Consider the following 16,172-nt stretch of genomic DNA (forward strand, 5'->3'; position numbering starts at 1 on the left):
TTTGCACTATTTCCTGCTCCAATTAATTTCATTCACAGCAGCCTCCCAGACAAATTCCAAAGTGAATCTGACCACAACATCCATCTATTCAACCTGTAACCTTTGTAATTTTATCCCCATCCTGCAGTACCTCCATAGCACCATCTTTTTCCAAAGCTGCCCCAAAGCAGCATCTCCAAATAGCTGAAATAGGAGAAAATGGGAGTGCACATGTTTCACTCTCATCTTTAGCCATCAAAATGGTGTAAGTGGCTGGTTTCAATTGTATTAAGCATCAAGCCAACCCTGTTCAGTGAGGAATTAAATTGTTATTCCTGAACAACAGTAGTGTGCCATGAATAACTCAGACTCGGAACAGGGCTGGGATCTGGATTTGGGAGCATCTAAATCAATGCAAGACTCCTAAACACTTAAATAGAGCCAACATTGCATAACATGCAGAGATTTTGTTAATCAGGAGGGAAACTTTGCTCCAAATACTTTTTTTTTTTTATTCATTCAATTTACAAGAAAGAAACCAAAAGCATTTTTAAGGCAGGCCCTTTTCTGGGCTCCAGGACAGTTTTTCCTATGCAGTAAGTTGTCATACTGTAATGATCAACACAGAATATAAACCCATAAAGATAATATCATCTGCGGGTCTTGATTTCATCCCAGTATATAAATTATTCTTGGGAAGATGGGAGTAGAAATTACAAGGTCCTTCTTTCAGGGACCCCACAGACAAATGCAGAATAGTGTTAGCAGCGCCCTAATTAGTGCAGTATTAACATTGTGTCACGTCAGAAAGTGCTTGTTTCTGCCTGAACAGAAGATGGAGATCTTGCAGACAATGCTCTCTTGGATGTTTAGGCACAGCCAAACTCCCTTGCTCTGATGCCAACCCTGGAACTGACTGTATTTAGCGGAGAGATCCCAGCCCCTCAGAGACACGTTAAACTTTCTTCCAGCTGGAGGAACACCATTGTTATTAAATGCATTTAATATTTATATAACAGCAGTATCCAGATGCCTCAGTTAGTGCAACAGTGAGTTACTTAATGTGCAGTTCTCTACTGGAACTATTTTATTATCTTAACAGTTCCTCTCCCTTTTTACAAAATAAAGCTGCTCACTGGTCAGCCTCCTCTTTCCTCTCACTCCAAATAGCAGTGGGAGGAAATTGCTTGCTCTACCTGTCTACTCTCTCCCACACATCTGCTCCTTTCCACAGTATCCTGCATCCTGAAATAACATGGAGACATCCCACCTCATCTTTGATGAGGGCTGGTAAAACCAGAGTAGGACTTCACACAGGATGAAGCCAAATTCCTATCAACCAAGTATATCAGCCCCACATTCCTACCAGTACCATGAAAATTCCAAGCTCTCCATGCCCAAGTTCAAGTCAAAGACAGCTGGTTACCACTATGCAGAAGGCAGAAAGCAGGATGAGGACTAGAGAGAGGAATTAATGGTAAAGACAGGTCACAGGAATGAATTTCTGCTGCTGCTACCCCTTCCATTTGTTACCTCCTTCTTCTTGTTCCTGTGTAACCTGTGACCCAAAATAACCAGGGACTACTGGTTATGACAGCAATGAATATTGAGAAGTAGATGCAGGGATCATCTAATCATCTTCTGATTATTAGATTTGATGATTAGAGGGCCATTAGTATATAAATGATGTGTATTGACATAAAAAGCACACTCAGAGGTAAATGGCTAAGGCTGAGGTTTGAATTATGCCTCTAATTCAAAGCAGAGCAAACCATTTAGATAATTACAAAATGAAACCAAAACAACCCAGACAATAGTGGCAAGTTACCCAGCACTCACTGCAGAGGGCAAGAGACACCTTTGCACAGTGATACAGAAGGTCACCCTGAACTTCTCTTGCATTATCCTGTGTCTTAAATACCTGGCAGCTGCACTTCCCACTGAGGGTGGCCTAAAGTTAGGAGTCCCTGGGGTTCAAGCTCCATTTTGTGAGACCCACCCCAAAGACTGGGAATAACCCCAGGCACCAGCAGGTGCTGGGAGCTAACCAGTTGGCAGAAGAGGACTTGGGAGTCCTGCTGCTTTTCCACTAGACTGTCTTACCATAACTAAATGGAATTTTAGATCAAATTCCAGTATTCCATCTAAGATTTTAACGGCTCTGGTCACCCATCTTTGAGGACTGGCTATGAAATCTGGACGTGACACAGCAGCAGTGGCAGAAGAGCCAAAATTCAAGGAGCAGTCACTGTTCCACAGTCTGTAGGAGAGCTCATCAGGCAGGCCATTGCAGGCTCAGAAAATGCAAACCTAATAGGAATTAAACAATGTTGCTGTTCATCTTAACAAAAAAAGTGGCCTTCTACTGCTCAAAACTGCTTCTAAAAGAGGAAGGAAGGAGAAATATGATCAATTAGACACAAAAAGTGTTCAAGGCTATAAACAAAATATTAAAAATGATTGTTTGAACTCAGACAAAATACAGAGCTACTGTTTGCACTTATCAAAAAAGCAGAATATTTTATATATGCAGACCATACAGCAATAAAACAAGTTAAAAAGTGCCACCATCAAGAGAGGTGTTGACTATACAGCAGAGAAAAAATGCTGCAACCAAGATGATTTAAGCATAAGGAACCATCAGGTGGTCCAACAAAAGACACCAATCTGCTACAAACCTTTCCCCCTTACACTGAGTCAGTGCTTTAATACTTTTTCACCTAAAACGAGCCTGAGTTTGGTCGCTGTGCAGAAATTACTATCTTCTAGTGTCTGTTTTTGTTAATCAGGTGGGAAATAAGAAGGAAGAAGAGAAGTCTACCTGCAACTTGCTGAGAGTCTCTGGATGGGAAGTCTGGATGCACCTCTCGTGGAAAGGACTGGAGTTGTATCCAACTGTAAATATCAGGCTGATAAATCACCACACGCTCACTCCACATATTCTTTTTTGACATTTTTATTAATCAAAGACAGAATGACTTCCATATTTGGAGTGATAGGACAGATCCCAGGATACTCTCACAGCTATGATAAGCTTAACCAAAAGACATGTCGCAGAGCACACCATGGATATGGAGCAACACCCTTGTCCTGCCTGGGTGAACTGGCATCACCAGCACCCTGCAGAGGGTCCTCAAGAAGAGGATATTCCATTGGCAGTGGACCTCAACTCTGGGAGGGACATATCAACAGCTCCAGAAGAGAAAAAGGAGAATTTGGCATCACACCTGATCAAGACGGTCCCCAGGTATCGGCGGAGAGGCTCGGACAGACTTGCACACGAATCAATATGATTGGCAAAAATGTCCCCTTTATTAGAGGAAAGGCAGCTTATATGCTGCCTGTGGCACAGAGACATGTGACTCTTCCCCAGGTTACATTGGATACATAAGGAAAACATACTGTGGTGTACAGTACTAATTGGATAACAGTAGGTGTCCATAAAACTTGTTTTCCCGACAGAACAACTCCTCCTTCACCTTGGCACAAGGCCTGCAGCCATACCAGTGGTGCAGTATCTTTTTACTGTCTGCACCCAGCCATGCCAAGGTGAAGGTCTCAGAAATGCAATAGAAATTGTTCACACAATTTCTGTCCTCCGACAAATGCCCTGTTGGAGTTTGAACAATTTAAATTGCATTTCTGTAACATTCCTTATTGTACCCATAACATTTGAATCAACGCAGACATACAATAACACTACTGTCATTACTAAACTTAACCTATTGACCCCAAGATGTGTATTCTGAAAGTGTGCCTAAAAGTGAGGGTTGATTCTTAAAACTTCCACTCCGGCCAGAAAATCCTTGGAAATGGAACTCCATTAAACTCTGGGCCATATGTCTTCTATTATTCTTTTTCACACCTTTGCCCTTAAACAACACAATGACATAATCATATATTAACACTGGATCTTCTGTTTCTGTTGCACTCTTTGCATACCATTCTATTGCAGCCTGGAGAGTGTGTTTCAGGATTTTTTGCCATTTTATGTAAAAGTATCGGTGTATTTGTTTATTCAAAACATTTATGTATGTGTAAGTGAATATTCACACATATACATGCATACATTTTCATTCGTTCACTTTCACATGGTGGCCACCATCATTCAAACACATTTCACACAAACATACTTTTTAATCTCATTTCACTGTGTCTCATGAAGTACGAGACCATACTAATTCTCTGGTATCTTTTGGTGTGAAGGCTTCTCCATCAAACAGGAAAACTTTCCTCCACCAGTACTCAGTGAATAATCTAAGATCTTTACCTTCTATAATTATATGCTTAAACATACTGACAAATTGTGCTCCAGCAAAACTAAAAATACTGTGCCTTAACAACACTAAAATGTGCACATAATGCTGAAAAACTGTGCTCTTGTAATACTTACTTTAAAGTTCGTACAATACACTCTCTTGAATCCTTAATGTCATGTGCTTAAAAAATATACTAAAAGGTGTATATAACTAAGAAAAACTGTGCTTATAATACTAAAAAGAACTGTGCTCCAAAAACTATGTTCTAACAAAATTGAGGAAACTGTTAGCCACAACAGCTCCTGATGTTACCATTGTTGCCTGCAGAAAACAACATCAACCTTGTTTTCTTTCCAAGGTTTCATTCATCATGCAGGCAGCTACGAACACCTGTGTACAAAAAAAACCTTAACATATGAAACAACTTTTGCAAATGAACTGAGGGGGCTGCCACCTGTTCTTTCCCCGTTTCTGTCTTGCAAAAGTGTTGTACAAATTCTTAAATCACTGACCTCTATACCAAAGACATAGTACTGCCTGGCAATTTGGTAGTAGTTTTCAAAGTATACAAGTAATTCACCCTTTTAAAGTTTTTCTAGTTTGGATACGATATAGAATTTTACCTCAAAAATTGGTATGTCACAATCACATACAATTTTAGGTAGACTCGTAACCCAAAAGGTTTCTGTCATATGCCGATTCCAAATAAACCTTGCTACCCACTGTAACACCACTGGGACGAAACACATACAAAGACCAGCACCGCAAGATAATCAATGTCTGATGTAGAATCCCCAAATGTTTCACGATGAATATTGCCACCAGCTGCTGTATGAAAGAAGCCCCGAAAAGAAGACACAAGGACTCCCTGAAACGACATCGCAGCCCTGGCCACACTGATCAACGTAACTGGTGCACTCTGGTCTCCAGTCAGGAGGCCTGGAGACACACTATCTGTAGCGCTGTTGATGCTTCTGAGAAAGGACGCAGGATGGCCCTGACAGTCTGCAGGGCCCCCCCACAACAGGCTGATCAAGCAGGGCAGCAACATCGACAAACCTTGATTTAAACTCTGGAAAACACAGAAAAGTTCAAACGACCCTGCCTCCTGCACAGCCCACACAGCTACAGCCCATGGACAGCATGACACATGAAAAAGGAACAGCACCGGGGGAAAGGCTCCACCTGAGATTTAACCTCTATGAGCCTCTGAAACAAGGTTGAAATAGAACACCAAATTTGTGTAAGAATCTCTTATTTAACTTCAGTCCTGATCATATGGCTAGTCAGACAGGGCTAGTCTTGAAGACAGGGCTTAGTTTTAGCTTTTACCTTTAACACTGCTGCAAGAACAACTTGGCAGCACACAATTCAGGAAAGTTTGTCTCCAAATCTTGGCTAAATCCATAATACAAATATAATCATATTATAACTTTCTATGCTGGAGAAAAATGCAAGTTGTGAGTCCAACTCTGATCCTTGCTTGCTAGCAATATAATACCACATACAAAAGGAATAAGTGGAAACACCTTGTTGGTGACAGAGATTTCCCCAACTCCGGAGTAGTAGATTCAGGGATCTAGAGAGATATTTTACCTAAGAATTAAGGAAATCCCCAGCCTGCTAGCTTTCCACTCATCCTACTTGCAGATTTGTAGTTTTTGTAAGGTAATTTCTACTCTCTCCCTAAATCTGAGAAACTGCTGGAGGTGGTTTGAGTCCCACCCAGGTGCTAAGCAACAAATGATCTCTATTGTGTGAACCTTTTGTCTCCTCCTGCTAAGGCTGAACACGAGATTTGGGCAGAAGGTTTTTACAGGGGTAAAATGTAACTAAAAACAAGGCAATTCACTAAAGCTTTTATATAAAGATTCATTCCCTGGGAAACTCTTAAAATTTCTTGCATGCTAACTTTTAGTAAAACACAATCTTTTAAATTTAAGTCATCTACAAGTGAGTAGAAGGACTAAAGAGAGAGATTCTGCTTTCTGTTCTCAATTACTGTCATGTCCGGAGTCTCCAGGGCTACTCCCCCGCAAGCCAGTCACCGCCGAGCTGCTGTTCCCCGGGCCGCCCCTCACGCCGTGCAGCTCCCGGGGATCCTCGCAGAAGTCTGGCTGGCTCTGCAGAAGTAGCTGTCGGCGTTGCCTCTGTCGCTGAGGTGCCTCAGTCACCTCTTGCTGTGGCTGCCAGCGCCGGCACGCCGGACTCTGGCAGCTGTTTGAATAATCCTGGAAACGCGTGTCCTTTTTTTTTTTTTTTTTTTTCCGAAAACAGCGTCCGTTGCCAAGGCAGCGAGCCACAGTGGCTGCCTTCCGGGTTTCATGGAGGCCTCAGGCGCCAGCGATGCAGCGCCATCTAGCGACGCGGAGGCTCCTAGCAGCGTCGTTCCAGGTGACACATGCGCAGTAGCAGACACAGTGAAGAGTGACACCGCCGACTGCGCAGCCGCAGTAGAGAGCGGTGCCGCTGGCACGGCTCCAACTTTAGTCTCTGCCGCTACCGATATCCCTGCAGCCTCTACACGTCCTGCTGCTACATACACGGTGCTAAACAGAGGTGATCCCGCTGCTGTTAAGCTTCCTAGCATTCGCAACTTCGCAGCCGCAGGCACGGGGATCTCCCCTACAACGGACCGACCGGGGCAGGGACTTACCGTAGTCCCGCCGTCTCCCGACAGAGCTGTTTGAACATTTATGAGGTCCCGTCGCTCAGAACTTAAGTCTCGTAGTGACCCAACTGCCAGACGCCCAACCATAGTACACCTTCGAGCGTCTCCTGATCCCGCAGAGATCTTGTCCCAAAACAATTCCTTTATAGTGTCCCTTGTGGACACCTGAAAGGCGGTGTGAGCAGTGGGAAGTAGATTCCTCGCTCTCACCCAGTCCATTAACCCCTTAGGGGCTTTTTCATCAGAAACAGGCTCTCCTAGAGAGAATATATATCGGAGGAGCGTTTCCACGGCCTCATCCCCTTTGGATGCCGCGGGCCCCATGCTCTCTCCCTCGGTCGACTCACCGGGCCAGGGTAAGATTTCCTCGGTGCCGTGCGCACGGCCTTTACTACAGCGCCGGGGACAGCGCTGCCTTCACGACCGCTTCCCTCAGCTCCTTCGTCTGCCTTATGTCCCTGCAGAACTCGGCGAAGTAGGACTCCCTGTTAAACGGGCGCCAGATATCGGCGGAGAGGCTCGGACAGACTTGCACACGAATCAATATGATTGGCAAAAATGTCCCCTTTATTAGAGGAAAGGCAGCTTATATGCTGCCTGTGGCACAGAGACATGTGATTCTTCCCCAGGTTACATTGGATACATAAGGAAAACGTACTGTGGTGTACAGTACTAATTGGATAACAGTAGGTGTCCATAAAACTTGTTTTCCTGACAGAACAACTCCTCCTTCACCTTGGCACAAGGCCTGCAGCCATACCAGTGGCGCAGTATCTTTTTAATGTCTGCACCAAGCCATGCCAAGGTGAAGGTCTCAGAAATGCAATAGAAATTGTTCACACAATTTCTGTCCTCCGACACCCAGGTACCAGAGATGTATCAAAGGCCACCATGGACTACTCCAGCTCCAGACCTCTTACACATCCAAACTGAGCAGCTTCTATTCATGCTATATAAACACACTTATACTGTGCATTGGCATTTATAGAGTTGCATAAAAGTCAAAAAAATAAAGTTCTGCAAGATTTTAATACTCTTAGGTGGAAGCTTGAAAGGTTAAGTTTACATGTCACTGTTTTCACCAAAACCCAACTAGGTGAGAAAGTAAACTAGATGTGCCATTTCAATTCTTTAGCATTTTATAATCAATTTTCAGTATGCCAATAAATACTCAGTGCAAAGCACATGCTCAGTTAAAATCCTAGGCATGGATAATGTATGAAGAAAATAAAAAAAGAAGCCAGCACATGTTGTCTACATGCTCACAGAAATATATATAAGAAAAAAAAGAGGGAAAAGTGTTCTTCACTTACAGCATTATTTTGGTTTTGGCTTAAGAAATGTAGATGCTTTCTCTCAAAATAACAAGGTTATATCATTGGCTTGTTTAAAAAAAAAAAGTTACAGTGATGGAAACAAAGAGTCTACATTACTTTAAACTGAATATTTCCATCCTCAGAAGCCTGCAGCAAGGTCATACTTATGAGCCAACAGTTCTTGTGGTGAGCGCAAATCCAAAGAAAAACAAACCAAACCCCACAGAAATGCCACCCAATAATTACAGTTTATGGGACAGTAAAAATATGATGGTTTCCAGCAGAAAAACTGTAGTGTTTCTTCTCTTTCACACCACCCACTGGAGTTTGCCCCAATTCTCCACATAATAACACTACTTCCTAATAAGTTCTCTTCCCTATGAATATGGGGATAGATAAAACACCTCAGTAACTGGTAACAGCACACATCTCCTTCCCATGACTGGAGACAGTGATCTAACAGATAACACCTCAGGAAACAGAATTTAGAATGGAAAGATGATGTTTCTGCCCACAGATAGGAACTGAAAATGTGAGAAGTACAATATAGAAAAGAGTTAATGGTTTTGTGTAATTCCAGCTTGGAAGTACAGCATAGGAATCAGGATTATTACAGGAGCATCCATAACATGGCCATTACAGAGGCAACACTGAAGGCTGCTTTGTTAACCCCAGTAATGGCCCCCTCATTGCACAGGTCGTGTTGGCAGCAGAAGAATTCAAAATTATCCAGCTGGAAGAATTCGGCAATTTCATTCATGTTGCACTGGGAAGACTTCCAGCAGGAGAAAGTTCTCAATTTACCTATGAAAAAAAAAAAAAATTAAACAGATTAAGAGCATATTGACAGTAATACCATTGTTGGTACAAAGAGAAAAGCACTGCCTGGTGTTGGAAGCACAAAACACTGGAGAAAATGCAAAGCTCAATATGTGACATGGTGTAAACACAGTAACTGGATGGAGTGGTCTGTGTTGCCATGGCATCGGGGATGAATGTGGAGTGAGGTGGAATCTCTGCAGCCTCACTTATACCTGATACCCACAAATGTTTTGTTCACCTCCTACCAAGAAATAACCCTTACCACGTGCCCACAAAGGCAGGGAAAGTTTGACCACACTCCCACCACAGCACTTTGCACAACAGTGGTTAATAAGGTGTAAAATGCACAGAAAATAACTGGGGGATGAGACATGAAATTGCAGGGACTGGTGAGTGGGTTTGTCCCCCTCACACTCCACAGAAGGGACACTTTTTGCTAAGTCTTGCACCCTCAGCTATGCTGAGTGGTGATCTGGGATATTAAGCTTGTGATTGCAACAGTGTTGTTAGCGCTCCATGGAGCTACTCCACAGTTCCTGTATTTATCATCAGTTCCTGCATTTATCACCAGCAATCCAAGAGAAATGCAGATGTTGGATTCAATAAATCGTGCTTTTAAATCCCCCCAGGGATGGTGACTCCACCACCGCCCTGGGCAGCCTGTGGCAGGGCTTGACAGCCCTTTCAGGGAAGAATATGCAGGAGACAGAGCTTGAAGAGCACATAAGGGTGGTGAAACATTGGCAGAGGTTGTCCAGAGGGGTGGTGGATGGTCCTTCCCTGGAAACATTGAAGGCCAGCTTGGACAGAGCTTTGAGCAACCTGCTCTAGTTGAGAATGTCCCTGCTCATTGCAGGGGGGTGGGACTAGATGATCTTTAAATGTCCCTTCCAACCCAAACCATTCTGCGATTTGACGATTCCTTCACCCTCAGGAAAAGTGAATTTATTTTAGTAGTGACAATTCATAAACAACAGAGTCTTCATCTTTAGGTGTATTTTGTGGGCTGCACATTCTTTATCTGTTCTTAAAGCACAACAAATTCAGGGCAAAGAGTTTGTATTTTAAAGTCAGCGCTGTCTCCTATTTTTTTCCAGCTCCTTTGAGTGGGTTTTTGTTTGTTTCTTTGTTTGTTTGTTTCTTAAATCTAGATATACAGACATCTGTATATATGCTTGTACAACTATAAATCAACTGCCTAAATCATCATTACATTATCAGTTGCTTGGATATAAGCATGACCTTCAAAAGGATTTGCAACCTTCTTTTGAGTGAGGCTTAGAAATGCATACTAAGGCCAGATTAGAGATGCACAGGTGATGAAAACTGATACAAGTTGTGTTTATTTTAGGTTTGTGGGACACCATACATACCAAATTTCATCTGCAAGCAAGTATCTTCATTCGTTAAGCAAGTGCTGTTGGACCTGCACAAGGAAGGGCTGTTCTCGCAGTGGTAACATCTTAGGGTAGAACCTAAGAAAGCAAGGGTTTATCTTTACTGAATAATCAAGCACTGGGACAGCAGCAGCATTAAAAATGAAAAAAAAAATAATCACTGTCTGCATCTAACTGTCACAAAGCAAATGCCTGGTTATTAAACTCAAGCTAAAATTATTAAACTCAAGACTTCAGCTAAAATCGAGCTTATGTCAGTTGTACAAATCAAGACTGGCAATTCTGAAAGGCAGATTTTGAAGCATGTACTCATGTCATTTTTAAAAGCACCATTATATGCCTGCAGAACAAGGTATTAAATTTTTGCTTCTTTTATCTGCTCTTAAAAGACTGCCTTTTCCAGGCAGGATAGGACAGGCAATGACACTTTCAGCACAATTTTATTCTATCCCTATTTTATTTCATATCTCTCTCTCATACTACAAACTGGTTTCCAAATCACCCAGTCTTCCAGCAGCAAGCCACCACAGCCTGTTGCTGTTTTAAGCAGCATCACATTCTGATTCTCTCTTCTGACCCAAGACAATCAGAAACTAAGAGAGAAACTAAGCCCTGCTTCAAAGGTCACTGTCATTCCCCAAAGTGGTATGAAATAATCCAGGCTATTTTTCCTTCTCTGGTGTTTTTGCCATGACTTTCTCAGCCCCTGTCACAACATTACATAGGAAGGTCCCTCCCTTCTACTCACCAAAACTACAAAAAGCAACCAGAACAATGCAGGCGGTTAACAGGATGAAGTTCATCTTGGTCATGCTTCCTCCCTAGTTTGAAGGCATAAAGAGATGTTACATGTTAATTATATTTAAAAGCCACATGGAACTAGCAAAATCCCCAGTGAGGAATCCAGACTTCAAGACTTCAGTATGGAACTAGAAGCATTGGCCCGGAGAAACAGGAAGAGATGAGAGAAAAATTACTTCACTTTCCAAGAGAGGATTTTTATTCTGAGAACGGGATTTTTATTCTGAGAATTGATATTTGAGCCCTGACAGGCTCAGATGGGTCTCATTTCTCCTTTCTGATTACACCATTCAACAGGTCTCCCTATTCCTCACAGCTACAAACACACCTAACAACAACAACAAAAAGGCCATTTATGTCTCAAATGCTTTTTCTTTCACAGCAATTCCCCAATAACCCTGGAGCCAGACTGTGTTGCAAGAGGTTTGGCTGTTCTAAAGGAGCTTTTTTGCATGTCCTCTCCCAAAATTTCGACCTCTCCCTGAGGGACTGACATATTCAATAACCCACCAAGTGCCTGCAGCGATGGCTCAGTTCTCCATGACCGCTGCAATCCATGGGCAGCAGGAAGATGGGAAGGGCAGGATTTCGTTTGAACACAGGCAGCTCCAAAGCAGGAGTTATTAGACAGATTTCTGCACAGAGTCTGAACTGTAATCAGAGCTCCCACTAAAAAATCTCTGCTATTGCAGAGTAGGATATTCAGAGAAGGCATCAAGCAGGCACAGAGGGGAGAGGAGGCCTAGGAGGGCATGATTTTATGTTTGTCTTCAAAGCCCAAGAGGGACTGAAAGTCCCAGAATATTAAAGGTATTCAGAAAACAAGTTTTACACATGATAAAATCATCACATCACTGCTCTTGACCCTGTTAATTCTGCTTGAAGCTATTTCTACATGCAGCCATAACCATGCTAGGCTAGAGGTTTTTTCTCCCAGAAGACTGAAAAGATGGTTTCATAGCAAAACAATATTTAAATGCTTCTCAACCCTTTTTAATTTTCCTACTGACAAAAAAAAAATCCCATTCAACAACAACAAAAAACCCGTGTCTAACAAAATAAAAAATGCAACAATAAAAAAAGGGCTACTACCTTTTTTTTCCTGTCTGTATGACCCACTGCAGAGCAGGAAAACTAAGAAAAACATAACCATAATGTGCAAGATGAGTTGATTTTTCTGGGGTAAACAACTCTGCAAAAGAAACCCTTCAAGGCCACAGGCTCATCCCACAGTGACGTGAATCTGCAGAAGGGCTGTTGGTCTGGTGGTTACTGCAAGAGCCATTCTGGACAGCAAACAGAACCTCCCTGGGAATCTCTCCATCTTCCAGGAGTCCTCAGTCACCCAATGTGTCAGCACGGGAAAACAGTCTCGCCTTTTAGCAAAACCAAGTCATGACCAGAATAAATATAAGGCAAATGAATAAAAATCATCAGGGCCAGTAGTAATTCAACCAGTCTGTTTTTGTGAAATGACTAATTGTTTCTGTACTCCAGAATGACAGGGAAGAAAACTTTAGGTTAAAAACAGGAAAACTTTAGCTTAAAAAAATAAAATAATACATAGAGACAGCAATTCACATCATGGCTTAAAAGAAATAAAGCCAAAAACATTTCCTAGACTGAATTTTCTAAATTGCTTTTTTAACCCAAGCATCCAACCCACCTCAATGACAAGAAACAACAACTGCAATGAAAGGCTCAGTGCGTCCTTGTGAAACAGAATTTCTCTGCAGTCCCACTTGGGAGAGGGCAGGCGGACAAACCTGCTGCTACTGCCACCATAAATCACAATTTATGACAGAAAGGGGTAAGAAAAAGGGAACAGCACCACAAGCCCCAATCCCTGCAGGGATCAGGACCACAAACCCCATTCCTACAGGATGTCCAGGGGGACAAGGACCACAAGTCCCATCCTTGCGGGGATCAGAGAAGGGGAACAGGGCCATGAGTCTCATCCCTGCAAGGGACCAGGAGCCCCATCCCTGTGGGGACCAGAGAATGGGGTAAACAGCACCACAAGCCCCATTCCTGCAGGGACCAGAGAACAGGACCACGAACCCTATCCCCATAGGGACGAGAGAACGGGAGAACAGGACCACAAATCCCATCCCTACGGTGACCAGAAAATAGGACCACAAATCCCATCCCTGCGGGGACCAGGGAATAGGACCAACAAGCCCCATCCCTATGGAGACCAGGGAGCAGAACCAAAAACACCATCCCTGGGGGGACCAAGGAACAGGATCACAAACTCCATCTCTGCGGGAACCAGGAAAACAGCACCAAGAGCCCCGTCCCTGTGGGAACCAGGAAACATCACCACAAAGCCCCATTCCTGCGGCGACCAGGGAACAGCACCACGAGCCCCACGCCTGCGGGGAGCAGCGGGCTGCACAGTTGCCCAGGTCACTCGTTCCCGTGCCCAGACCCCCCGCAGGTGCCCCCGACTCCCTTCCCCGGCTCTCCGGGGCCGCTCGAGGGGTGCCCGCAGCGCCCCGGCCCCGCGGCCGCCCCGCGTTAGCGCAGTGCGGTGCGGCCGCTCCGCCGCCGTGACTCAGGACAGCTCCGGGCACGGGCAAAACACCACCACCTTAAAACCGGCGTAAACACACATTGCCAAGCCAAACCTCCGCAGTTCCCGGGAAAAGCCTTCCCTCCCCCCCACACTCCTCTCCCCACACCGCCGCTGCCCGCCGGGCCCCGCTGCCGCTCACCTTGCCCGGCACCTGCCGCCGCTCGGTGTGAGCGGAGCGGGGGCTGCGGCGCTGCCCGGCCCGCCTGTGCCACCCCCGGGGCGGGGCGGAGCGCCGAGTTCCCGGTGACGGGCCGCCGAGGGCGGGAGAAGCGATCCCAAGGGAGCGGGAACGGGCGGTAGCTGCGCAGTCGCTGCTTCCACAGGCCGAGAAGGGTTTTTGGGAACGCGGCTATTGCCCTCAGGCGCGTTCTTCCCGAAGCCTGTCATGCGTCGCCACTCGTGGTCAAGCCCTAGAATGGTTTGGAGTGGAAGGGACCTTAAGGGTAATCTCTTTCCAACTCCGACACCTTCCACTAGTCCAGGTTGCTCCAAGAGCTGTCCAACCTGTCCTGGAATATTTCCAAGGAATGGGGCAGCCACAGCTTATCTGGGCAACCTGTGCCAGGGCCTCACCATCCTCTCAGCCAAGAATTTCTCCCCAATATTCAGTCTAAACCCACCCTCTGGCAATGGGTTCCTGTTGTCCTATCACTCAAAGCCTTTGCCCAAAGTCCCTCTCCAGCTCCCTGGGAGCCCCTTTAGGCACTAGAAGGTGCTCTAAGGTCTCCCCCAGGCCTTATGGTGGGAATTAATACATTAGGGTAAACAAGACTTTTAGAACACCCAAAGGAACAAACCAGGAATGGAAAGTGGCAGTTTCCTTCAGAGGCAGCTGAATATAGAGCTAAACATCCACAACCTAGAAAAACACTGAAGAAGAGCAACAGAAATGTAGTTGAGGACACCAAAAGGGGGTTTTTGGTACATTGACTTAGATCAGTGCTATTTAGAAAAAAAAAAAAGTTGAGTGCTGACTTGAGTACAATATTAAACACATGTAAACCAGTTGTATTTCAAAAGGAATCTTGGATTTATTTTTGTTACCGCACCAAAACTGCCAATTTATTTGCTAAACCTAAAGCAAACCCCAAATCACTCAAAAGTTATATTAGATTCTGTTGATGTGGTAAGATGATTATCGGTCACCTGAGATTATGATCTTATAAATGTCTAAAAGATTTTACCTCTGTTTAAGCCATAAATAAAAGCAAAATTATATAAGGCTAAGATACTTGTGGGTTATTGGGTGCAATTTATTAAGTGAGAATCCACCCAATTAATACTTGATAGGAAAAAATCCCTTATAAATTCAGTTAAATGAGGAACTGGGAACAAGGAACTTCAGCCAAAGCTGAACATTTACCTGTTTTTCCTTCCCAAAATCTGTCACTAGTCCCTCCAACAGAGCACACATCTGTATCATCACAGATAAATGGTATTTCCAACTCCAGCTGAATTTTTCATCTTACATTCTTTGCATAAACTCTGAGGGATTAAACAATGTCAGGAAAAATTAAAACTAGCCCTGGAATAACTTGCATAGCAACTTTTGTTTGGTTTTTTTTTTTCCAACTGTCCAGCACAGCACTTGTTTTTCTCTCATGTGATGGAGTCATAGCAAGGAAATCATGGCCAAAGGTCCTCTCCATTAAATCATTCAACCAGCAAAATCCCACAAAAATGCTGAAGGAATCTTACAGTTATAAAGAGACTGTCAGTGTAGGGCTCTCCCATGGACAGAAAAAGGATGTGATTAGTTTCATATTTGTGTTGGATGTGCCAGGGTTAACAGGGCTGGTTTTACCTTGCCAGGTGAAGTCCTAACCGAGCACCAGTATTAGAGTCAGATCTGAGCCAGGTGGCAGAACTTCAGGCTCCACCTGCAGAATGGCGGCCGAAGGAAGTGAAGGGCATTCCTGTATTGAGTGTTATAATCTGATTACGGATCTTGGATTACAGTGACCACAGGAAGAATTTGGCAGCTGGATGCACTGTGTGGTGGGTGTTACACCTGCCCAAAACCTGCAGGATCTCACTCAATTCTCTCCTGCTGCTCCATGAAGATTCTGACAGCCCAGCAGTGCTGAGGAAAATCACCAACTCCTTGTTTTCCTCAACGGTCTTGGCTGCTCTTTTTCACTTCACATCGATCCTGGGATTCTGTGATTCACACCTCCCTGGCATTACCTTCAGTTTTGGGTGGGGTGGGGAGAGCCACTGCCTTCAGCCCCACCTCAAATGCACATCCTAAAGAACTACAACGCTTTTGGCAGCTCCGGGCGAATATGCCCTCTGCTAAAATAGCTGCCTGGAGCAAAGAAATAACCTCCCTGTCACAAACACAAACTG

General features: G+C 44.2%; 1 protein-coding gene across 1 annotated transcript; it reads right to left on the reverse strand.

Annotated features, from left to right (window-relative positions):
* Window positions 1-7,919: 7,919 nt before the first annotated feature.
* CD59 (CD59 molecule (CD59 blood group)) lies at window positions 7,920-14,047 on the reverse strand. Its single transcript, XM_027667420.1, has 4 exons — window positions 13,963-14,047; window positions 11,193-11,265; window positions 10,421-10,522; window positions 7,920-9,029 (listed from the first exon to the last, which is right to left on the reverse strand). The coding sequence occupies exons 2-4, from the start codon at window positions 11,254-11,256 to the stop codon at window positions 8,836-8,838; spliced, it is 360 nt and encodes a 119-aa protein (XP_027523221.1). The 5' UTR covers window positions 11,257-11,265; window positions 13,963-14,047; the 3' UTR covers window positions 7,920-8,835.
* Between the last annotated feature and the right edge of the window lie 2,125 nt (window positions 14,048-16,172).

Source organism: Corapipo altera, unplaced genomic scaffold (assembly GCF_003945725.1).
Source record: "Corapipo altera isolate COAL_440 unplaced genomic scaffold, ASM394572v1 114, whole genome shotgun sequence".
NCBI classification, from domain to species: Eukaryota; Metazoa; Chordata; class Aves; order Passeriformes; family Pipridae; genus Corapipo; species Corapipo altera.